At 42.7% G+C, this 26,058-nt stretch overlaps 1 protein-coding gene across 5 annotated transcripts in view; it reads left to right on the top strand.

Moving 5' to 3' along the window:
- ARHGAP12 (Rho GTPase activating protein 12) overlaps positions 1-24,595 on the top strand; it is a 238,373-nt gene extending 213,778 nt beyond the window's left edge. For all 5 annotated transcript variants that reach the window (XM_082258392.1, XM_082258391.1, XM_082258390.1 and 2 more), the window contains 6 exons: positions 1,089-1,208; positions 1,402-1,500; positions 7,036-7,113; positions 16,954-17,088; positions 17,556-17,658; positions 24,367-24,595. In XM_082258392.1, the coding sequence (XP_082114518.1) occupies positions 1,089-1,208; positions 1,402-1,500; positions 7,036-7,113; positions 16,954-17,088; positions 17,556-17,658; positions 24,367-24,541 (710 nt within the window). In that variant the 3' untranslated portion in view covers positions 24,542-24,595. The remainder of the gene's footprint in view (positions 1-1,088; positions 1,209-1,401; positions 1,501-7,035; positions 7,114-16,953; positions 17,089-17,555; positions 17,659-24,366) is intronic.
- The last annotated feature ends 1,463 nt before the right edge of the window (positions 24,596-26,058 follow it).

Here is a 26,058-nt window from a genome sequence, read left to right as displayed (position 1 = left end):
TCGTCAACAAGCTACTCAGCATGCACTTCCCAATCTCGCACCTGCACAGTAATGACACTGCGCGGTGCAGTTTGTTGATTGCACATTGCCATAGAAAAGGTGGCAGCAGAAGTTCCCGTCCCATTGTTATTGCAACTTGTCAATCAGAAAATAACCCAGATGTCAGGGTCGGGGAAATAATACAAGATTTCAGCATTAGGCGATTCCCTTTAACTACTGATATAGATGACGCCAATATCCCAGCAGTCCAAGGGAATCTCCTTATGATGACATCACCTAGACGACCAGACTGGGAGTGCCACATACCCAGCTGAAAATAAGGTACTGAGACATTATAAAGAGTAGTAGCTTCTTAAAGAGGTTGTAAACCCTGGGGAAACAAAAACAAACAAAAAAAACCCTGTAAGACAAAGGCATAATGAGCTATGCATCGTGTACTAGCTCATTATGAAATACCTTAGAACGAAGGCTTCCATCGGTGCCCGCACATTGCTGTTTCTTGCGGGTTCGTGTGCTCCAGCGCGGTGAGTGGCCGAAGCCGCAATGACATCACTCCCGCGAATGCACGCGGGAACCGCCGGTCACAGCACAGGGCTCTGAAGAAACAGCACGTGTGTCTGTTCCTTAAGAGCACATGTGCCGATGGTGTCATCGGCGGTGTATATAGTAAATATCTCCTAAACAGTGCAAGTTTAGGAGATATTTACAGTACCTATAGCTACAAGCAAACCAGGGAAGTTTTATTCCTCTTTACCAAGTCGCCATTCGTTTTTATGGCCTCTCTGATAGGAGATGTAGTGTTTTCCTGGCACCTTGTATATCATAATCGCTCTTTGTACTTACTGCTCTACTAAATAGAGTAAAAAGAAAAATACTGGGAAAAACTTGCAATTGATGATTGTAAAAAAGCATTTGAATGATTTTTATGAATAATGCATTTTGCTGGAATCCAGTGACTTCCAGTGAGGGGACATGTTCGGTGTAGTCAGTTTGGGATTCCTCCTGTGGTTCAGGAAGCACCAACACAATGGGACCTGAAAATCACAATCTGCTTGTCTGCTTACAGCTCTGTCATTTCTACATTTTAGCCATTAAGCAAACGGCCAGTGTTGATAACACTGAACAGAAAAAGACCAAAACTAAGTTAAAGAAGTTTCTTATCCGGCGACCAACGTTGCAAGCTGTCCGTGAGAAGGGCTACATCAAAGGTAAAAGGAAGAACCTCCTCCATTTATCAGGGTTCATCAAAAAATGTTGGCTATCATTATGTTGTCTATACAAGTCAGCTGGAATGCTGTTACGCTTTATATTGATAGTATATTTTAATTTATTGATCATTATTTATATTGTCCTTTTGATTACTTTTTCTAATATTTTTTTTTTTTTTTTTTTTTTTCACAGACCAGGTGTTTGGTTCCAGCCTGGCTGGTCTTTGTCAGAGAGAAAACACTACTGTGCCAAACTTTGTTCAGATGTGCATTGACCATATTGAAGAGCATGGTATGGGTCCTCACACAAACACAGCCTCCTAGTCCCATAAGTAGATATAAATTGCATTCACCCCTTTCGCTGCCATACGTGTGTTTTTTTTTTTTTTCACAATTTAGCCCTGGAAATTGCATAAAACCCCCTAAACATTATATATTTTCTGAAAGCAGATGCCCATTTGTTATATTACACAATATAGTTTGTGTGACGGTGCCGATCAATTAGAATGCCTCCTAGCCATACACGCTGAGAGGTACGTATAGGAGATTAAGGTACAGGGATTTCAAATCACTGGACAGGTGAAGCGGCGACTCAATGTCACAAAGTGGGGGATCGCAGGACTCTGATTTAGCGGGACCAGGGGGGATGGAGAGGGGGTTCAGTGTAAGTTCACCTTACAGATTTTCCGTAAAGAAGAACTTACCCTTTAAAATTTCATGCACCCGTGAAGTGGAGACAGGCTTCAGTTGTCTTTATTTTCCATAGGCAATTCCTTAAACGCCTCTACAGGTCATCATTTAGGTATTACATGAGCTCTGGTGAGAAAATGATTCCCCCACTCTGGCATACATGGCAGTTTGTCACGTGTATCGCATTCAATGTTCTCGTATGTAGGTGCCCCCGACAGACGACATACAGACCTGGTAGTGAAAGGGTTAAACGTGCTATGTTTAACATTTCCTGTCTTATGGAACAAATAAAAAAATATCCCCAAAAGAAGTGCCAAAAAAGTGACTAGATGTAGCCTGCTAAATTCAGATTCAAAATACTTTATTAAAGGGTAAGTCCAGTCAAAAACAAACAAACGCTAAACCTGCTCTTTGCCACATTCTAACCCTAATCTATCTAACCCCGTAAAGCAAAAATCACTGTAATTACCCTTTTTACATCCGATCCGGTCCTGTCCCCAGCGACGGAAGCTCTGTGCAGGAGAGAACCAACGACGACTGTAAAATGAATGGGAAGTGACATCACCCATAGACTTACTATGGGGCTTCTTTTAAAATATTGTGATCCCCGTGCTATGTAGTGTGTGGAATGCGTTTACAAGACTGCTGCTGGGATGTAAGGTGTATATTCCTCTTAGGCATTTTTATGTGTGTACCCAGCGCTGTCTGACCATAAAGTGCTTAATATGTATCTCTATTCATTATTTGTGCAGAAACATAATATTTAAATCACAATACATAATACTTTTAGAAAATTAAAAGTGCAATCAGTGCAAAAAAATGTGCATGAACAAGAAGTCCTTTAAAGGGCTGGTTATCTTATTCTTCCAGTGCCAGTATGTTCCAAGTGCTGTTGTGCTCCCCTCCTTATGTGCCCTTACTCACTGACTAGTGATGGGTTAAACGCCTGTGTTTCAAAAATAATCCTCCAGTGGCAAAAACATTTTTTTTTCTTTTTTTTGTGACTCCAGCAGGTAGGTCAATGAACCTCATATGAGTGTAGAGACAGAATCAGGAGAAATCCATAGTGTAATTCCTTTTTTATTGTTAAAAAAAAACAACATATAAAAGCCAATTGCGCACTTACAAAACTCTCCTCTTGCATGTGAGCATGTATTGATGCCATTCTGGAATTCAAAAGTTGTGTTTTGTGTTACAAAGAGCGGACGTGACATACCCAGAAGTATCCACCTGCCTAATGTATATCGCTCCACCCAGGAAGTGTCTTTAGAAGCTGGGGGATTCTGGTATTTATATGGTTAGCACCTCCTACTACACCCATCACTACTTTCTCCTTTACCTATTACACCCATACTTACTCCTTCCTGTTTGCTCCATTATTTCTCTCCCATCTGCAGTCACTTCCTCCCCACACTGCATGACTACAATGTATGGATTTTCTTTTGTGTCTCTATTCGTTATTTCTATGACTCTACCTTCCTTTCTTTTTCCTGCTTGCTTTGTATGTAAACTGTTTCAGAGCGGCATCACACATCTCCACATTCACATTATTCGGCTTGGTTCACACATCTGCAATGGCAGACATCGCATGTGATTCGGAGCGCACTGTTCTGAAAATCACATGCGATGTCTGTGCGATGCAAATTCAGCCATACAGATAGTATGGCTGAATTCGCATCTGATTCAGACTGAACACGTACAGGACTCTTTTTTGGATCCGCACCAGAATCTAATTGCATGGCTGTTCACACCAATGTGATCCAATTCATGTCCGAATGTCAGATCGCACTGCGATATGCAAATTGATCTGGGGGTGTCGTTAAATTTGAATTGACACCCCCAGCGATTCGCATATGGCAGTGTGAACTGTGCTGGGAATGCGATGCGGGAACCCGCAGTATATTTGCAGGGTTCCCGCATCGCATAAGTGTGAACCGGGACTCGGAGTCATATTTAACGGGGCTTCTTTTGTCGGGTGCCTTTCCTGCCCCTGCCTCCATGCTGAAGCCGCTGCTGACAGCTCAGCGTGGGACCGGACCAGATTGGGTGTAGTACAGTGATTTTTGCTTTACAGGGTTAGATAGATCAGTCTTCGAATGTGGCAAAGAGCAGGTTTAGCGTAAGTTAGTTTTTGACTGGACTATCCTTAAATGGAAATTATTGCAACACATGCCAGACTAATCAAAGACAACACAAGATCACAACAATGAACAGAAAAAGACACCACAAAATTCACTAACAGCCATTAGCACCAAATCAAACAAATTTAAACTACGGTACACTCTAATAAACCATCCATACAATTAAACTACAAAATAGACTAAATAACACAGATAAAAATACAAATAAGTAAATAACAGAAAATCTAACTACCAAAATGCAATTAATACACCACTTTCTCTACAATACCTCAGATTTTAATTACCATAATACCAACATACTATAAAAAGGACCTAAAAATCCTGATTATAAACCAGATTTAAATCTTCACCTCCAGCCCTCACATTATTTTTTCACAGTATTCACAGCGCTTCACTTTTTCCACATTTTGTTATATTACAGACTTATTCCAAAATGGATTAGATTAAATTCATTATTTTGCTCAAACGTCTACAAACAATACCCCATAATGACAACCTGAAAGAAGTTTAAAATCTTTTCAAATTTATTTAAAAAAAAAAAATATATCACATGTACATAAAGTATTCACAGCCTTTTCGCAATACTTTTTTGAGGCACCTTTGGCACCAATTCCAGCCTCAAGTCTTTTTGAGTTTAATGCTACAAGCTTGGCACACCTATTTTTGGGCAGTTTCTCCCATTCTTGTTTGCAGGACCTCTCAAGCTCCATTAGGTTGGATGTGGAGCGTCGGTGCACAGCCTTTTTCAGATATCTCCAGAAATGTTCAATCGGGTTCAAGTTTGGGCTCTGGCTGAGCAACTCAAGGACATTCACATAGTTGTCCCATAGCCACTCCTTTTTTATCTTGGCTGTGTGCTAAGGGTTGTTATCCTGTTGGATGATGAACCTTCTCCCCAGTTTCTCCCATTCTTGTTTGCAGGACCTCTCAAGCTCCATTAGGTTGGATGTGGAGCGTCGGTGCACAGCCTTTTTCAGATATCTCCAGAAATGTTCAATCGGGTTCAAATTTGGGCTCTGGCTGAGCAACTCAAGGACATTCACATAGTTGTCCCATAGCCACTCCTTTTTTTATCTTGGCTGTGTGCTAAGGGTTGTTATCCTGTTGGATGATGAACCTTCTCCCCAGTCTGAGGTCTGGAGCAGGTTTTCATCAAGGATGTCTCTGTACATTGCTGCGTTCATGGTTTTTCCTCAATCCTGACTAGTCTTCTAGTTTCTGCTGCTGAAAACATGATTCTGCCACCACCATGCTTCACTGTAGGGATGGTATTCAGGCCGAAGAGTTCAATCTTTTTCATCAGACCAGAGAATTTTGCTTCTCATGGTCAGAGTCCTTCAGGTGCCTTTTGGCAAACTCCAGACAGGCTGTCATGTGCCTTTTACTGAGTAGTGGCTTCCGTCTGGACACTCTACTATATAGGCCTTATTGGTGGAGTGATGCAGAGATGGTTGTTCTTCAGGAAGGCTCTCCTCTCTCCGCAGAGAAATGCTGGAGCTCAGTCAGGGAGGTGACCCAGAACCTGATGGTCACTCTGACAAAGGCCCTTCTCCCCCGATCACTGTTTTGCCAGGCGCCCCGCTCTAGAAAGAATTCTGGTGGTTCCAAACTACTTCCATTTATGGATGATTGAGGCCACTGTGCTCATTGGGACCTTCGATGCTGCAGAAATGTTTTGGTACCCTTCCCCAGATCTGTGCCTCTATACAATCCTGTCTGTGAGGTCTAAAGACAATTCCTTGGACTTGGTTTTTGCTCTGACATGCACTGTTAACTGGGACCTTATATAGACAGGTGTGTGCCAACTGAATTTTACCACAGGTGGTCTCCAATCAAGTTGTAGAAACATCTCAAGGATGATCAGTGGAAACAGGATGCGCCTGAGTTCAATTTTGAGTGTCATGGCAAAAGCTGTGAATACTTATGAACAAGTTATTTTTTTCGTTTTTTATTTTTAATAAATTTGCAAACATTTCAAACAAACTTCTTTCTCGTTGTTGTCATTATGGGATATTGTTTGTAGAATTTTGTGGAAAATAATGAATTTAATCAATTTTGGAATAAGACTGTAACATAACAAAATGTGGAAAAAGTGAAACGCTGTGAATAGTTTCTGGATGTCTTCATAGAAGAATTATCTAATTTGATGGCCACGGGCAAAAATTATTTCCTGTGTCACATCTGGTGCATCGTGGTTGTAACAGTCTGTCACTGATGGTATTCTGCAGACTGACAGAGTATTGTGGAGTGGATGGGAGGAGATGTCCAAGATTGAAAGTACCTTGAACAACCGTCTCCTTTCCAATACTGTTAAAGATTTCAATCCAACATCATCACTGGCCTTGCAAATCGGTCTGTTGAGTCTGTTGTCGGCCACCCTAAGCCTGCTTCTCCGGCATTGTTTGGCAGATGTTAAAATATTTCAGTCTCCTCAAAAAATGGAGGCCACTTTGGACCTTCCATTAGAGCACCTCAGTGAAGAGCTGGGTATACACTAATAGAATTTTTAACAAAAATTCATATGAAATTTCTCTGTCTTTTTTGAATGAATGGACTTTACCAAATGAAAACCACTTACATTGCTAGAAACTGGCACATTCAAGAAAAATCTTCCATCCTGCGCCTTCGAAATTTCTCATCACTGCGGTTGGTTTGACCCTGCTAATGATTAGAAAAACGAATGAACATTCTTACATTGAAAAATATAAATATAGATATACTAGTGTATACCCAGCTTAACACTTTACTTTCCTTGAAGACGGCAGTTAATATAGCAGTCCTAAAGGATGCAACGCTCAAACTCTGCTGATCTCTCTACTATTTCCATACACATGCTGCCCAGCTCACACAGAAGAAGCAGCTCCAGATACATTGTGGGAGATTTTCTCTGCATTAGAACTGTCCAAGGAAGCATTGCCTCTTACAGCTATTATGGTTTTCTTGTAAAATATGTGCAGCTGGAATATTATTATTCTTGATGTCTTAATTCTCTTTAGGACTGGATATAGATGGATTATACAGAGTCAGCGGGAACCTTGCTGTGATACAAAAACTCCGCTTTGCAGTCACACATGGTAAGTTTTAAAAAACATTTCTAACTTAGGACAAATCTGTTCTTGCTCTTTGTTCTTTATTTAGACATTACTAAAAATATATCATTCTGTTTTTAGTTCCTCTCGTACACCAGTAATTTTCAACATTAGTTGTATTTAGTCTTTTGTTCAATTTGTGCAAAAACACGTACATCATTTTTTGCACTTATTCTGTCTGCATATTTTTGTAAATCTCAAAATAAGAAATTGTCACCTATTCTTAAATTTAAACTCTTTGTTTATTTAAAAACACAAATTAATATGGCTATGCCATCATTACTTTGTTGACACTGGCATCACACAAGGAATATTTACCTAAGTAGTTGCAGTGGTATGTACAGTTTTACTAATGCATGCCAAAGTTGCAGAACCACGTTCAGGCATTACAATTTGTTTGGCATTCAGCCATTAAGGGGTTTATACATCATTATTTATTCTTTCTCTTTCGTTCATTGACGGACACAGCTCTGCATCTTCTTGACCGTAGGGTTATACTGCCCCCTATAGGACACTATAGGACAGGAGTAGGACACTAGGCAGAGAAAAAGCTTGAACACGCCTATGGGGCTGTCCCTGGAAGTATACTCCCACTTCCTGCTATAGGTATTCAGTTTTTTTCTGCCTTGTCAGGAGTAAGGACCTAGTTCCTTGCTGGGATCTCTGGTCCTGGCAATTTTTTCTTTTTGCATGGAATTTTCCTGGGGCACAACGGGGGGTTGAGCATGGTTCCCTGCCACCCTGGGGGTTGTTGACTTGGGCAGGGAAATCCTCTGGGCTCCCTGCGGTGGTTTTTGGGCTGGGGGAGTGGGTGTTTTAACATCCGAGGGTACGCGCCTCACGCAGGCCGAATCCGGCCAAAAATTTAGGCTGCAGCTTTGCGGCCTACTCGCTGGAAACTGTGAGGTGGCTCCTGTGAGGGTGGCTAATGCCACTGTCTCCATTTGGACATATGCCTTCCCTTCCGCTGCCCCTGGGTGGTTGGTTCCACTGGGGCTCATGTCCTGGTGGCTGGGCTCCTTCAAAAATTTAGGCCGTGGCCTGCTAGGCCATGTGGTCAGCTTGGCACCTACCTTGGAAGGGGTAGTGCTGTGGGGGCACTTCATTTTTTAATGACAGCCTTGCCGCCATTATTGTATGGGACACCTGCCCTGTTTTAGTGAGGGTACCCTGACTGCACTTCCGTGTCACTGGGGATCCAAGCCCTTTCGGGCCTCTGCTGGGGGTTCCAAAAAGTCTTGGTTGGACAAACCATGAGCAGGTGCTGCCAGACCTGCAGACAAAAATTCCTCCGCATGAAGGGGCACCCTTAACCACTAGGGATGTAACAATATCAAAATCTCACGGTACGATACAATTTCGATATTGACCTCACGGTACGATATTTATTGCGATATTGTGGAAAAGCTCATGGTATTGTTAAATAGCTCATGATAGTGTTTGTGATGATAATAGTGAAAAAATACCGACATTTATTCTGCTTTTGCCAGTCAACAGGCAATTAATTGTTGTATTTATGGATCCATGACAACATAAAACACTGATCACATAGTGCTTTTAAAGTGCAAGTTGTAGTCAGGAACATCAATATTCTGTATAGTAATATTTGGTTGCATAACTGATTCTTCTGTGCAATGTTCAAGTTAAGAAGCAGCTAGAACAATTGTAAACAAACAATAGGCAATTCCCTTTAAGTGCAAACAAAGATCAAGTTAAGTCAGGTTTAAATGTGCAAGGCAAATAAAGGCAGCCTTTTAAAACTGGTATTTAGGAACATAACTTAAACTTAAATAAAATAGTCAGTCAAAAAGCCTTTAAAAAAAACACTGACCTATCATTTAGCTTATGTTCACGTTTTTCATCAGAAAGATCAAAATATCTACATTGCAAGAAAAAAAAAACAGGAAAAAAAATCCTTAAACTCTGGTCTATGTAGTTAACAATGATTTGTTCCGCGGGACTGTGTTTATTCCTCTTGCTTTTTGACGGACACCTGTCCTTTTAATATTGTAACCCAACCACGACGATATCGAGACACGACCACGACGATATCGAGACGACCACAACGATACGATATCGCGATATCTTCGATATCGTTACATCCCTATTAACCACATCCGGGGTGAAGGGACATTGTCTCTGCTTTCTGGATCCGTGAAATCCCTGATCCAGAACAAGTGGGTCCACAAAGTAATTTGCCTCGGCTACAAGATCGAGTTTCGATCATATCCTCCAGAAAGGTTCTTCCCTTCCAACCTGCACTTGTCCCCGCTATGGGGCGGTGCAAGATTTGTTACTTCAAGAGGTCAAACCTGTTTACAGTTCCCAGGTAGGAGGGCAAGGTGTGCCCAATACTGGACCTTAGGGTGCTAAACCACTTTGTGTGGGTGCAGAAGTTCCGCATGGAGTCCGTGTACACAGTGGTGGCGGCCCTACATCAGGGGGATTTCCTCGCCTCCATCCACAGGATGGCTACCTTCACATCTCAATATGTGTTGCCCATCGGTGTTTCCTCCGCTTTGCCGTGGGCGAGGAGCAATTATCAATTTATGGCGTTACCCTTTGGTCTCGCTTCCACTCCTCGGGTCTTCACAAAAGTGTTGGCCCTGGTTCTAACATTACAATGTCAATGGGGGATCGCGGTACTGGGGTACCTGGACGATCTGCTTTTATGAGCAGTGTCTTCATCCGCCTTAGTTGACAACTTGGAGATTACCTCGGCAAAGGTAGTTTGGTTGGATTCTGAAGCTTCAAAAGTCTACTCTGGTTCCGTCCACAAGCCTAGTCTATCTGGGTCTGACTTTGGATTTGTCCTCAGCCAGAGTCTTTCTTCCTCGGGAGAAACTTTAAAAGTTGCAGGAGACAATTCGGCTTTTGCTGACCATCAGACTGCCGTCTCTTCAGACTTGCATGCAGATGTCCGGGTGGGGGGTCGTCCTCAGCACAGATTGTGCTCAGGGAGTCTGGTCTCAGAGTCCAGACTACCGATCAATGTACTGGAGCGCCAAGCGTTTAGACTTTGGATGGATCAATGGACAAATCGCCTTTAGGGGTGTCCGGTACGGATTCAATCGGACAATGCCACGACCTTGGCCTATGTAAATTACCAAGGGGGCACAAGAAGTGTCCTGGCGGCTCGGGAAGTAGCTGGCATTCTAAGGTGGGCAAAAAGATTTGTTCAGCCTTCTCTGCTGTGCACATTCCAGGGGTGGAAAATTGGCAGGTGGATTTTCTGTCGACAGGCGTTAGACCAGGGAGAATGGTCTCTTCATCTGGAGGTGTTTCTGGTCTCTTCATCTGGAGGTGTTTCATCAGTTATGTCTCCAGTGGGGTAATCCAGAGATGGATCTGTTGGCCTCAACAGGAACGTTCAGAGGTTTGTGGCACTGTCTCGGGATCCTCTAGCCGTCATTACAGACGCTTCAGTGGCTCCTTGGTGTCCGTATCGTCTGATTTACGCCTTTCCTCCTCTCCAGCTTCTGCCGAGACTACTACGCAGGATTTAGGCAGAAGGGATTCCGGTCATCCTAGTGGCTCCAGACTGGCCTTTCCGGTCTTGGTACGCTGCTCTGGTATGGCTGGTCACCGATACTCCTTGGAGACTCCCTCCCAGGCAAGATCTGCTGTCCCAAGGGCCAATCTTCCATCCTGCTTTTCAGTCTCTGGCTTTGACGGCTTGGCTTTTCTCGCTGCAATATTTTGCTTGCAGAGTAATACAATTATGACCAATGAACATGAGGTCTTTTCCCCTGTTCTATTATTTGCTGTGGGTTCATCTCACAGAGTTAATTAAGGTATATGTCGTAATACTTGTATTTATGGCCATAGTCTGAGTCTTATTCCGCTGGCTGACAAGCGCCCCTTCCGTATGGGAGGAGGAAGTGCGTTCCTATGGTAACGGTTGACGCCGCAATCAGTGTTTAGGCAGAGTTACAGCTATATAAGTCGGGTCCGTTGTTTGTTTCCCTATCCCTGCTGACAAAGTCCCGCCCACACAGGACGTAACGCGTACGGGGGGGAAACAACGTGACCCACGGCTATCTTGATACACCAGGAAATGCAGCCATGCACCCTGTTCGCTACATGCCTGTTTCAGCCTGTTTTACAGCGTTTTTATATAAGTGCGTCTACTTGTTACAATTAAGATCCTTCACTTTACGGAGAGCACTAGATGTCTGCTTCCTTTCCCCTACATGTGCGTTCTGTGGAAGAGGTCCAGAAGTAGCCACCTTTCAGTGTATGAGGACAGGAGCTTTTTGATTCTATGCTGTTTGACCCTGTGGGGTCTGAGTCTGGAGATGTCTGCTTCCTTTCCTCTACATGTGCATTCTGTGGAAGAGTCCTAGAAGTAGCCATCTTTCAGTGTATGAGGATTGAAGCTTTCTGATTTTATTCTGTTTGACCCTGTGGGGTCTAAGGCTGGCCATACACTATACAATTTTCTTATTCCATTTCCTTTAGATTTACCTTAAACTATGTAGTGCAAGGGCCTGCCTGACTGCATACAAATTGAAAGTGTTTAGGTTTGACCCTATATTACATGGTTTTGGTAAATCTAAAGGAAAGTTGAACAAGAAAATTGTATAGTGTATGGCCAGCCTTAGTCTGAAGGTAAGAGGCAAATAAAGCCTTGGTGATGGGAATGTAGGTGCCCTTAAGGAGTCATTATACGTATTTGATATCAACACTCTGATCCTTGTTTCATATACTCACTGAGGAATCCTCCATACATCTGTCTCTGAACTTTACAGACTGGAACTCTGCTTTCTTATATTGGTGGATTTGCACTTACCTGCATATATAATGTTACTCTGATATATTCACTTATATGCTAATCATGTGTATTATGATTGCACTGCACTTTTATATATGATTTTAATTTAGAGGCTTTATGCGATTGTTCTTTAGTGTTCAGCTGGCAATCTCTGTTCATTTATTGGTTGTTGTAGGTTCAGAGCTGAATATATACACGTTGTATCCCAAGGAAATTGCCTTGCACTTCCTGGATGTGGTTCGGGCAATAAGGGTAAATCTGGCAACGAACTGAGTATTTTAGGATAACAAACTCACTATTTGTCCTCACAGGTGGACCTCGCAAGGGGCGGGCTGCTTCTGCTGCGACCATTTTTAGATGGATCAGACAGACTGTGGTTCAGGCTTATTCTAGTAAGGGTCAGGTTCCTCCTTTCCCAGTCAAGGCGCACTCTATTCGGGCGCTTAGTGCCTCCTGGGCCTTCTGTCTTGAGGCATCTGATGCCTGGTCGTCTGTACACACATTCACAAAGTTTTATAAAGTGGATGTGTTGGCATCTGCGGATGCTTCTTTTGGCCGCAAAGTTTTGCAGACTGCTGTTTAGAGGACTTGTGCTCTTTGAGGGTGTTTTTTTCAGGTCAGCTCCAGTTGTTGACAGTTGAGCTCCAAGTTACCTGGTTGGCTATGTTTAGCCTTGGAGAAGTTTGATTTTTCTGCTGTTCCTACCCGTCATGTTTAACACTACTTTAGGACGCCCCTACGGTCAAGAAGATGAAGACTTGTGTCCGTCCATGAACGAAAGAGAAAATGGGATTTTTGTCTTACTGTTTTTGTTACTTACTGATGTTCATTGACGGACACAGCACCCGCGCCTCTATGGAGTTGGGTTTTTCCTTCTGACACTGCTTGTTACCAAACTGAATACCTATAGCAGGAAGTGGGAGTGTACCCCCAGGGACAGCCCTATAGACGTGTTCAAGCTTTTTCTCTGCCTAGTGTCCTACTCCTGTAGGGGGCAGTAAAACCCTACGGTCAAGAAGATGAAGAGCTGTGTCCATCAATGAACATCAGAGAAATGGATTTTACGGTAAGACAAAAATTACATTTTTGCTTTAAAGTGGAACTACACTACATCTAAGTACCACATACCAAAAACACTAATTCACTTTTAATGTACAAAGCGAACTCTCCCTTCCATCCATGTCTCCATGCTTTATTTTTCTGATAAATCACTTTGATAAACACTCCCTAGAATTTCTGGCTTTGCCCATCTTGAATAGGGGCACATGATTGAAAGTGAACATCAAAATATGTATGTGAGCATATGCAGAGCTGTGTTTGTGCAAAGTAATCAAATGATGTCACACACCAGTGTGCAAACTGACGTTTGTGTTTTTTTTCACACTTCACTCTGTGCTTCCTATATTCAAAAGCAAACTTTTCTTTAATCACACCCAGAAGTCCAGCGTATTCCTACACCTCCCAAATGACTGACACTGCATTGTCATGCCTATCTATTAACCGATCCGCTCATAGTACATAAAGAATAGACTATCAAAATTGATGATTGTGAGTTTTTTTTTTTTTGTGTGTGTGTGCGCGTGGTTTATTTTATAGTGCTACACCATTGGGAGTGTTTCACTTTCTTTTTATTGTAGCTATTGATTGTGCCGTGCAGCCAGTTACTTTATCTAAGAGTTAGCAAAATGCATGGCAGGGTATTCACTACTCTATGCGCTATAAGCCAATCTGTTAGGTATGGCATTGCAGTGGGTGTTAGTCATTTGGGAGGTGGTAGAACATGCTGCGCTTCTGGGTGTGATCAAGGGTAAATTTGTATTTGGACACGAGAAGAACAGAGTGAAGTGTGAATAAACCACAAGAGACTGATGTACTTTCACTGTTGCACATTGGTGTTGTGGGACATATTTATTTGATTATTTTGCACAAGCGTAGCACTACATATGTTCATATATATTTTTATTCTTCCTTTTAATTGAACTGCTCTGCTGGAGTTGATCAGGTTCACTGTGATTGGCCCCTGTACCATGTGATTACTGTAACCAATCACAGAGATCACAATAGTACACACAATGGATGAATGTGTATGTATTTCCCAACTAATTGAGAAAGGATATAGCGCTTGCTGGTGTGTGCAGGAACTATGGGAATAAAATATATAAAATATAAAATATATGTATCTAAAATCATTAAAATAGGCTAAACCCCTATGAAATATACATATATAAATATACAAATAGTGAATGTGCCAATAATCAAGTCCAAAAATTCAGTGTAATATCAAGGTGCAAAGTGATACAAAAACAGTTCATGGGTGGCCCATTTGTGATTACTCAAAAAAAGCCAGAAGAAAAAAGGAAAGTGCTGGTGCTTGGTGCTGATTCCTCCAATGGGACAAGATGTCCGGTCATGCAAATGTTGAGGAAAAGGTGTACACTCACCAGATACGGCTGGTCTCTACTACCTTACGGCAAAGAGACCATCAAAGCTTTTTGTGACCCTCCAGGTCTAGATAGTGGCAACTGCTGGGCTCCTCTCCCTCTCAGCCTGGATCCCCCAAGCGGGATGTGCAGGTTCCGTGCGGTTCCTCCGGTGATGTTTAGGGGAAAAAAGGAAGGAAGGCTCCAGATAGTGCTGTATCATTAAACCACGTTTATTGTACAAAAATTGCGGATAAAAAGCTGATAACAGTTAAAAAAACGCTGTACAATCCCTCTAGTGAATGTCTGTAGCATGGGCTGAATGAAAGTGACACATAAACACTGTAATTGGTGACAGTGATCATTTGGTACCAGGGTCACGCAAAGTGGGGCAAAAAAATAAAAATCTGTGTTCAGGGTTCCTGTAGACACAGTGGCTTACAGACCGGCTCCACTAGGGCACACAAAATCAATGATGTCCTCCTGGGATAATAGTGCTTCCGCTCAGCCTTTTTTATTACTATAGGCCAGGCGGGAGTTGGTTAATGTAGCATTAACAGTGTAATGTAATAGATTCTGGTTGGTGCACGTTTATGATTTAGGTGTGTTCTATTTAGTTTGATCAAGATGATTCCTTACTGTTTAATGTGTCACTTATATTGTGGTTTTTGGGATTGAGGAAATTTTATATAAACACATTTTTTTGTATTCTTTAGGCCCCTTTCACACAGGCAGACCATTCAGATCTGCCTGTCAGTTTTTCATGCAGATCTGAACGGTCACCCCATGCATCTCTATGGGGCATCGGATGTCAGCGCAGACATGTCCGCTGACATCCGATCCGTCAAATCTGGATGGTTGGAAACCCTATCCGTCCAACGGATCGGATGAGAACGGACAGACGGTCCGTTCCCATCTGATTCCCCCATAGAGATGCATGGGGACCTTACTGCTGTGTCTCCGCACACAGCATGGAGACACAGCTGTCATCTGCCTGCTCAGCGGGGGATTGGCTGATCGATCCCCTGCTGAGAAAAACTGAGTCTGCCTGACGGACTCCAAGTGTGAAAGGGCCCTTAGGAGCATGGAGAAGGAGGTGAATTATGTGTTTTGTTTGCAAACATTAATACATGATTCATGTAGCATTTACATCCTGGAGTCCATCTGCCCTTAGTTCAGGTATGCAGGCAGGAAGGTGTGCTTAGCTGTAGCTGAGACAACCCCTCCTCCCCTCCTAAAGACTCCTGGGATGTATGACATCTTTTGCCTAAAAAACAGGAATTAACTGAAGACATGTAAACAAAAAAAAAAAGCAAGTAAATATTGCATATAAATATATAGATTTACTAATGCTAGCTGCATAAGGAATAAAAAATAGTCCATGTTGATTGAGAGAGTGAAGTTCTGCATTAACCCTTCACCCTGCGTGCTCCCGGTACATTTACTGGCAGCCAAAGTAAAGCTCCCAAACGCTACTTGCAATCTGATTATGTGACAGCCAATCATGGCGTTCACATGATCATAAACCCCGCCCCGCCTCCCAGTCCTTTTAGGTGTTTTAGATGCTGGGAGGCAGGCAGCTTTACTTTAGCTGCTGCTAACTGTCCTGGGAGCACGCAGGGTGCACACTCTCAGCACAGCTGTATTCACGACCTGGTACGCAAATATGCAGCCGCTTGATATTAAGGACCACCCACCAAGAGGCCGCATATTTGCATACTGTCGGCGTGAAGTGGTTAATGAATGAGTTTAATAAGAGTTCGTAACCCAAAATTAACTTGGTATGAGCCTCTTGCAATCCCATAAAAACCAGTACTTAGACTGGCAGAGGAAAGAGCAACACTAAGATCCAGTCAGGTGTCTTGCATGCAAATGTGGCAAAAAAAAAAAAACATGCTTCTAGAAGGGGAGAGCAGAGTGAGCAAGTACATGACCTCATCAGTCTGCTGCTCTTTCACTATCCAGTCAGAAGGCTAGGGGTGGAGAGAAGGCAGCACTGTATCCCTTCTATAGTTTAAAACTGTAACCTCTCTCCATTACCTCTTTATCACTCATTTAATCTACTCGCCATTACCGAAGTCTTCTGCTGCCCTATCCAAAGGTGGTCTTCTCTGGACTCCCCCAGACCCAATGGACGCAAGGGAGGGGGTGTCGGGATCCTTCTAGCCCCACATAGCACCTTTCAGGTACTTCACCCACCTCCCTCTCTGTCACTCTCCTCATTTGAAGCACATTGCATTCGTCTTTTCTCTCCAGTTTCCCTAAGGATAGCTGTGGTCAACCGCTCCCCAGGACCAGTATCAACCTTTCTTGACGACTTCTCTGCCTGGCTACCCAACTTTCTCTCTTCTGAAATCCCCACAATCATTCTCAGCGACTTCAACATCCGTATTAATACTAACACTCCTGCCACTTCCAAATAATAATAATAACGCAGAAAGTGGTGTCATCCACCTGGCTGTGCTGTCTGTCAGGGCTGTGCTGTGTGTAAGTTTCAGGACTGTACGGAATAGAAATCTTTTGGGAGATGAAGCAGTTCCCTTTTCTCTGTATATTTAGCTGTGTGCGAGGGTTCATAATGCTTTTTTTTTTAAATATTTTTTCAGCAGTGTGTTGCTTCTTTTCTTCCAGATGAGAAACTGGACTTGAACGACAGTAAATGGGAAGATATCCATGTCATTACGGGTGCATTGAAGATGTTCTTTAGAGAACTGCCCGAACCCCTTTTTACCTACAACTACTTCAATGACTTTGTGAATGCGATCAGTAAGTTCCAGGCTACATACCTGAACCATGTGACCATATACATTTATTCTGGCTTTTTAACCTTTCTTGCTCCAACATTATGTTCCTGTTATCTTGATTTGCTAGTTATACATTGTATAAGCCTATTTTTTCATGTCTTATATTAATGAGAACCAAAAATCTGGTTACAGCTGTGTGTGGTCTGGATCAGCAACCCCATATCTGTTTTGGTTACACAGTTACCCACAAATGATTCTTGTTCACACCAGCTGTTATATTTATTTATATATACATATTACAACTGTGTTCTGTAATTTAGTAGCTTTTAATTTTGCTTTTCAATGGCACTGGATCTGCAGATATTGTAATATTCTGGCATCATTTAAATGTGGCCACTTGAGGGCAGTGGATGACCGAGTATTGCTATTCCCTGCCTTATACTTTCCGTATAAGCTGACATAATTCATAGCAAATCACTTTTCTCCCAGAACAAGAACCCAAACTTCGCGTTCAAGCTGTCAAAGATTTAATTAAGCAGTTGCCAAAGCCCAACCAAGACACAATGCAGACGCTCTTCAAGCATCTTAAACAGTGAGTTTAAAGAACTGAATGTATGGAAAGAATTGTCATTAAAATGCTTGTTTTATGTGGCAATAATGCTGAGCTTAGCAGCCTTCTTTTATGAAAACTCACAAACAAGTGTAGTACTGTGAAACTAACTTTTGATTGGAGCTTTAGAATGTAAATTGGCTGTTTCAGTTCATCTGGCCCTCTGTGCTACTTTGGTATGCCTATTCAAAGATATTGATATACGGTAATTGTATTTTTTGTTTCTGTTTAGTGACTCCATCATTTAAAATTAAAACAGACCCGTATTTTAACTATGAACTGTTTTAATGACTGCTTTGTTGAACTATTTATGAGTTTCTTTGAAGCCTGTAGTTATATGGAGACTGGTAAAAAAAAACAAAAACAGAAAATACAATGTAGGCACATTGGCAAGGTGCTTCCCTTGATTCTGCCACAGAAATCGTACATCTTCTTAGTACACCTTCACGGAGTCTGTTTTATTTCCCTTTACATAAAGGTGCATTACAAGATACCACCCTTTTGTGACCATGAGTGGCCTTTTATTAGGGCAAAAATTATAAATCCTTACCACAGCAAGTATCTTGGTGTTCATGCAAGAACAATAAAACTGCGTCACCAGGGTGAGATGCCGAGACCTGATTCTTGTATTGTTGGTTTGTGCCATATACCTGATTACTGCAGTTACCTTAGGGGTTGTGCTATGGTAGGAGTTTGGTCATAATATCTGTTATTTTTGCATGGATTCAGCCACTTTTGTCCTCATTTTCTAAAAATAGTATGTAGTTTTGAAGTGGCAAATGCCAGGCCAAAATATGGTTTTAGGTAAAAATGTAATTTGCTGTGCTGCATTGGAGTCCCAGAACCAACCTAGCGTCTGGATTATGGACAAAGATGTTGTCATGTCTTCGCAAACAGCCTTACTGTGCGGTGCCTAAGTCTTATGGTGCATACATTAAATTTATGTTCGCACCATAACCAAATTTGCCTATCGCATTCAGTGATGTTCAATATCATCTTAAATTTTCAATGGGAAATCCAGGTTGCAGTAACATCCCCTTTTTATTTAATTTTATTAATTTACATTAATTGTTACTCTTTGTAATAATATGCTGTTTACAGCAATGAAGCACTGGCTTTTAGAAATATGCCCCTTAGAAGACAGGTATACTTTTTAGAACAAAACACTAGAGAACCCCCTCCAGCCACTTGATTACCCAGATTTGGTCTACAGATGGTGTACCTTTTTGCCTCAGTATCTTTCCACATCCCAGTCACAGGTGACTTTGTGGACTGATATGGGTTGTGCAGTTAGGTTTTTCCTGACTGGCTGGTTGAACTTCACTCTATGTCGATATTGACCCTTGGCCACTACAACATCATATTTTCTTTATCTTCGTTTTTTTAGAAACGATAAGAAAAATGCACAATTACATAGCGCAAAGGTACTATGTGCGATGATGATATGAACAACAGAGAACAAATCCAAAAGGAGGTTCCCACTGCAAATATTAAAACATACTTTAATTGAAAGTGTTTTCCTTTGAAAAGTGTGTTAAAGTGATATTAAATTCTTGGGGTTTTTTTTGTTTAAAAATCACAAATCTATTATACTTACCTGCTCTGTGTAATGGTATTGCACAGAGCAGCCCAGATCCTCCTCTTCTCGGGTCCCCCACCAGTGCTCCTGACCCCTCCCTCCTGCCAATGCCCCCAGAGCAAGCAGCTTGCTATGGGAGCACCGGAGCAGGCTCGCTCCCGAGCCACTGCTCTGTGTGCCTTTGTCCTATTGGCTCACTGACTTTGACAGAAGTGGGAGCCAATGGCACTCACTGCTGTTTCTGCCAATGAAGGGAGAGTCACCGGACAGCCGAGGCTCTCGTGCAACATCACTGGATACAGATGGGACTCAGCTAGGTATTAGGGGGGCCGAGGGTGGCTGCTGTACACAGAAGTTTTTTTATCTTAATGCATAGAATACATTAGGTAAAACACTTTCTGAACACTTTAGAACCACTTTAAAATGTAAGGTTAAATAGTATGCTTCATAGAGATTAGCCCTCTTGAACAGGGAAGAAGGAATTTCCTCTCTCCCATACCCCAGAAACTGTATTGGTTCTGAGTCTCAATTAGTGGTTAGAAGTACACTGTGTATAGTAACACAGTTATGCAGCTATGAGTATGTATCTTACTTTTCATAATAATGCAAATCTTTGTTTACTGCCCAGCCTATTGTGAATTATTAGCACTTTAGTACTATCAACACTAATTCACATGGGCATATTTAAGCATGTGTTTGAAAACACGCACCTGCACCCACACGGATGTCTAATTGGGAGCAGCAGCTTTGTCTGTTTTAGCTGCTGTATCTCCCTTGGCCTGAATGTGACATGGGACTGCCTACATGGGGATGCACAGAATGCCTGTGCATCCCTGTATGGGCAAACATGGTCCTCGTCCAGGCATACACTTAATGGGTAACTCCACACTCGTGGGAAAAAAATGGCAAATAAAAAAAATATATATAGCATATACATTTGCGACCCAAGTCCCTACTGTAGTTGAATGTTATTAAAAATTACCTTCTTTTCAATCTGCAGCTGCTTGAATTTTTGGGAAAATTCAATATGGCCCCTCAGAAACATAATTTTCTGCTGGTGGGATTGGCTCACTGGTTTTCCCAGAAGTCTGCACTAAGATACAAGTCAGATTTCAGGCATTCCCTGCAACAAAAATGTAATTTCTCTTTCGTTCATTGACGGACACAGCTTCTGATTCTTCTTAACTATTGGTTATACTGTCCCCTACAGGAGTAGGTCACTAGGCAGGAAAAAACTTGACTACGCCTATGGGCAGTCCCAGGGGATATGCACCCACTCTCAGCTTATAGGCACTCATTTATTTTTCTGCCTAATCAGGAGTAATGACCTAGTTCAGTCCTGGGATCTCTTGTCCTGGCAATTTTTTATTTTTAAATGGAACTTTTTTTCCTCTTTTATTTTTATTTCTGTGTGATCTACAATCAAGTGTTGGACTTGGCGACTAACTGGATAATCTAGATCCTTAGAATCCGACCAGTGAGCGCATGCAGACTGCAGCTCCGCACTAGGTCGGCCGCGACATAGCCCTACTGGACGGGGGCTGGCCTGCGAGTTAAACATCTTGTGAGGGCACATACATACTGGCTGCGGCCTGAGTTGCAGCGTTTCTTCCTGGCCAACAGCACCAACATTATGATGGTATGGTGGTTGGTCTGGAGCGGTGCCCACCCCGTTCCTGGTTGATAAGTAGATGTCCCCCCACTACTCCTGGAGGGTTTTGGGGGTGGATGTGGGACCCCCAGGTTCTCCTCCTTCCCCCCCCCCCAGCCCCCTTTAAAATTTCGTTGGTCACTGTGGGTCTTTTGGCTTGTGGCCTGCTAGGCCATGTGGAAGGGGTGGCACTATGGAGAAGCTTCAGTTTGTAATGACAGCCTTGCCACCATTATTGTGTGGGGTACCTGCCCCTTTTAGCGCCTGCGGGACCATCAGGGTACCCTGCCTGCGCAGCAAAGCAGCCCCAAACCATGATGCCCCCACCACCATACTTCACAGTTGGGATGAGGTTTTGATGTTGGTGTGCTGTGCCTCTTTTTCGCCACACAGTGTTGTGTGTTTCTTCCAAACAACTCAAATTTGGTTTAATCTGTCCAAAGAATATTTTGCCAGTACTGCTGTGGAACATCCAGGTGCTCTTGTGCAAACTGTAAACGTGCAGCAATGTTTTGTTTGGACAGCAGTGGCTTCCTCTGTGGTATTCTCCCATGAAATCCATTCTTGTTTAGTGTTTTACGTATTGTAGATTCGCTAGCAGGGATGTTAGCATTTCCAGTGACTTTTGTAAGTCTTTAGCTGACACTCTAGGATTCTTCTTCACCTCATTGAGCAGTCTGCGCTGTGCTCTTGCAGTCATCTTTACAGGACGGCCACTCCTAGGGAGAGTAGCAGCAGTGCTGAACTTTCTCCATTTATAAACCATTTGTCTTACCATGAACTGATGAACAGCAAGGCTTTTGGAGATACTTTTATAACCCTTTCCAGCGTTATGTAAGTCAATAATTCTTAATCGTAGATCTTCTGAGAGCTCGTTTGTGCGAGGTATCATTCGCATCAGGCAATGCTTCTTGTGAAAAGCAAACCCAGAACTGGTGTGTGTTTTTTATAGGGCAGGGCAGCTGTAACCAACACCTCCAATCTCATCTCATTGATTAGACTCCAGTTGGCTGACATCTCACTCCAATTAGCTCTTGGAGATGTCATTAGTCTAGGGGTTCACATACTTTTTCCACCTGCACTGTGAATGTTTACATGGTGTGTTCAATAAAAACATTGCAACATGTCATTCTTTGTGTGTTATTAGTTTAAGCAGACTGTGATTGTTTATTGTTGTGACTTAGATGATGATCAGATCATATTTTATGACCAATTTGTGCAGAAATCCATATAATTCCAAAGGGTTCACTTTTTCTTGCAGCTGTAATTCCTATTATGCTCTCTATGGAGGCCTGAAAGGGCTACCCCACTTTTTTTGCGGGGTCCAAAAGGTGTTCCGTTCGTGGGCTCTTGGTCGGTCTCTCTTTTGCGGAATCACAGTTGGCGACCTCCGTATTATCTGCCTGAAATACTGGTCTGCGGACCAGACTTCTAAGAAGGCCTTATCTGACCCCCCCCACCTTGTAGGGAATTGCCTGTTTCAAACTTCTTTGGATGACATCATTAAGGGTCTCACTGGGGGGGGGGGGGGGAAGTACTCTTCTTCCACAGGCAGGCCACCAAGGGCAAGGAGCCCCATCGTAGACGTGGGCCATTCTCCTCTGCTCAGAAGAGGTTTTTTCATCCTTCAGGGTCTCAAGACAAGGGATCAAAAGTCAGGGCTTCCACCGGTGGTTTCAAGAGGACCTGGTCTGACAAACCAAGAGCGGGCTCTTCAGACATGAGGACAAGGCTGCCTCTGCATGAAGGGGTGCCCTCACCCATTTCTGGGGTGGGGGATGTCTTTGTTGGTTTCTGGATCCATAGACCTCCCTGGTATAGGACATGTGGGTCCACTAAGTTATTTGGTCAGGCTACGAGATAGAGTTCGGTCTTATCCTCCGGAAAGGTTCTTCCTTGCCAGCCTGCACTTGTCCCCAGATCACTTCGGGGGTAGTGCAAGACTTGTTCCTTCAAGAGGTGATTGTTCAGATTTTGGGGGTTTTCACTCTAACCTCTTTACAGTTGCCAGGAAGATAAGGTACGTTCAATTCTGGACCTCAAGGCACTAAACTGCTGATCCGAGTACAGAAGCCCTGCGTGGAGTCCATTGACACGGTAGTGGCGTCCCTGCGTCAGGGGGTCACCGACTCTTCCTTCATTTTGCCGTGGGCAAGGAGCATTATCGGTATGTGGCAGTGTCTTGGTGGCTCGGTAAGTAGCCAACTTCAAACGACCTTTGGCCTCACACTCCCTGGTGTTTACTTTTCTTCATCGTGTCCAACATTTGGTTGTTTCAGTGCGGGGCTCTGTTGCCGCCCTGGGATCTTAATGTGGTTCTTTCAGCTCTGCAAAGCCTCCCTTTGAAAATACTCGGGAGGTTTCCCTGCCCCTGAAGGTGGCCTTTTTGGGTGGTTATATCACCTCTGTGCACAGGGTGTCGGAACTGGTGGCGTTATCCTATCGTTCACCTTATATGGTGATTTACAAGGATAAGCTGATGCTTCACCCTTGTCCGTCATTCCCTCCTAAGGTGGTCTCTGACTGTCATTTGAATGAAGACATTGTTTTGCATTCCCTGTGTCCCAGGCAAAACATCAGTCAGACAACATTTGTGCTCGCAGACGGACCTCACAAAGGGTTATCCGCTTCTTCTGCGACCATTTCCAGATGGATCAGACAGACGGTGGTTCAGGCCTATTGCATCAGGGGTCAGGTTCCTCATTTCCCTGTCAAAGAACGCTCTACTAGGGCGCTTGGTGTCTCCTTGGCTTTCCGTCATCAAGCGTCAGTGACGCAGGTTTGCAAGGTGGCCACCTGGTCGTTGGTGCACACTTTTATAAGATGTTTATAAAGTGGATGTGTTGGCATCTGCGGATGCTTCATTTTCCCCTAAGGCATTTGTTTGTTAACCTTTTACTGCCTAGCCTGCTCCTGCAGAGGGCGCCATTACCCACTAGTGAAGGCTAACTGAACGGGCGGCAACTGTCAGAGGACTCAGAGAAAATAATTTTACGGTAAGTTCTTGCAAAAATGCTGGGTTTTTTTGTAAAATGTTCCCAATTAGAAATCACGCCTAAAGGGATGCAAACCCTGCAGTTTTCCTCATTAGAGCCATGCAGGTACAGCAGCTGATTAATATTTATAAAACCACTTCCATACAGATTCACTTTGAACATGGACACAGGCAAACAGCTATTTCTTACGAATATTAAAAGGTAGGAATCTGCAGCAAAGTTTGTTAAAATCTTTGCAACATACATGGATCACCCAGATGGGAAGGTTTTTTTTTTTCCTCCACAAAAGTGGAGTTAATCTTTAAATGTTCAGTCCTATTATTGGAAATCTGTCTACAGTTTGTTGAAAATGTTATTAATCTGCTTCTGCAAACCAACTATTAGTTTACTTTTATGCACATAATCAATTTTAAGTAAAGAAATCAACTTTTACATTGTCTAATATTTTGTTTTTCTTTCTCTAGTGTTGTGGAAATTGGAGATAAAAACAGAATGAATTTTCAAAGTTTAGCAATAGTATTCGGTCCAACTTTGTTAAAGCCGGAAAAAGAAACTGGTAATATAGCCATCCATACAGTATACCAGAGTCAAATAGTAGAGCTGATTCTAATGGAGTATAACACGATCTTCGGCCGCTGAGCCATCATCTCTGACAGCCACTAAACGACCATCTCAGTCAGGACACCAACCACCTTTTGCTTTTTTTTTTGTCTATCTTAGACCAAAACTACCTTGGGTTTCTTTTTGCACTTCTGTGAAGATGATTGAAAAGCGCTGGAGTTTAAATGTTTTGGCCTACATATCTCTTCTCAATTCTCCATTGACTGTTTTTGACATTTTATGATCTTTTGGGGGTTTTACGTTTCGGATCCTTCTTTTTTTTTTTTTTTTTTTTTCTTAACAGAACTGCAAGTTTAACAAAGACACTGGATTTACTGGAGATTAAAACTACTAATATGCCATAGATATGAACCTTTAACCACTGTCACTTGTCCTGAAGTGTTTGAAGCTGATCTTTGTACTTGCTGTTGAACTATTTGAAGTTCAGTTTTATTTTTCTAGTGAAAATGCATCTGGTATGTGTTGAAAGCAGCCAATGGCTTCTTGTGCAGATATACAGCAAAATGGTCAAAAGAACATCTGACAAATGCTCGGCTCTGCACAGAGATGTATGACAGCATTGTGTTCGATTCCTTCCCAAGCTCTCCCTGCTGGAAAAATTGAGCTTCTGTTCTCTCGCCCTTGCAGTGCTGTACACTGGTGTTAAATATTATTTAAGCCACCAAATCATATTCTGGACTTTTTTAATCAGTGCATTCTCTCTGACTGAATTTTGATTGTGTGTGTAAGTCATATAACCATAGTATTCTATGAAATTGCTAACTGTGTGCTAACCTGCAGCTAGAAGATTCCATTGAGCGCTGATACTGTATACTGTGGTCATGCTAATTCTGTGGTATTAAAATATTACACTTATGTAAATAGAAGCCAAAGGGCAGCATAGACTTTGGCGTACTGTATATAAAGAAAGCTGTATAGTCTGAACTTTTCTGCTTTTTTTTTTTTTTTATCTATTGCCATGCAGGTAGGTTTTCCTCAATCTCATTTCAGATAAACCCCAAACGATCTGAAATAAAGGTACGTGTAGACATCAGATAATATTCTAATGTCAGAGATCTGAAACCATTCTTTGCTTTAAAGTGGCCCTGTAGTGTAGAGTTAGGTCCGCTTTAGTAGACTGCCCATACATTAGAGAGGCAGGAAGGTCATGAAACCATTACCCCCAAGATATAAAAAGATGGAATTGTGGCACTTCAGCTCGCATGATTGGAAGACAACACATGACCTGGCCCATCTCTGCATAGCTGCGTTTATTCACTAAAGGCGCAGCTGATGTTGGCACCACAGTGTAGGTCATGGGTGTCCATTCTGCTGCCTGAAAACTGTTGCACAACTACAAGTCCCATCATATCTCTGCCTTTGGGAGTCATGCTCGCAACTGTAAGCCTTGCAATGCCTTATGGGTCCTGTAGTTCCACAACAGCTAGAGGGTCGCAGATTGAACACCCATGGTGTGGGCCATTGTGATTTCAGGGCCTCTGACCAGCAGCCAGAGAACCATGAGATCATTTTACAGCTCACACGTATGTGTTTGA

The sequence above is a fragment of the Pelophylax lessonae genome (assembly GCF_965119305.1).
Source record: "Pelophylax lessonae genome assembly, chromosome: 5".
Classification (NCBI taxonomy): domain Eukaryota; kingdom Metazoa; phylum Chordata; class Amphibia; order Anura; family Ranidae; genus Pelophylax; species Pelophylax lessonae.
Note: the sequence above shows the minus strand (reverse complement) of the source record. Positions and strands in the feature narration are given on the sequence as shown.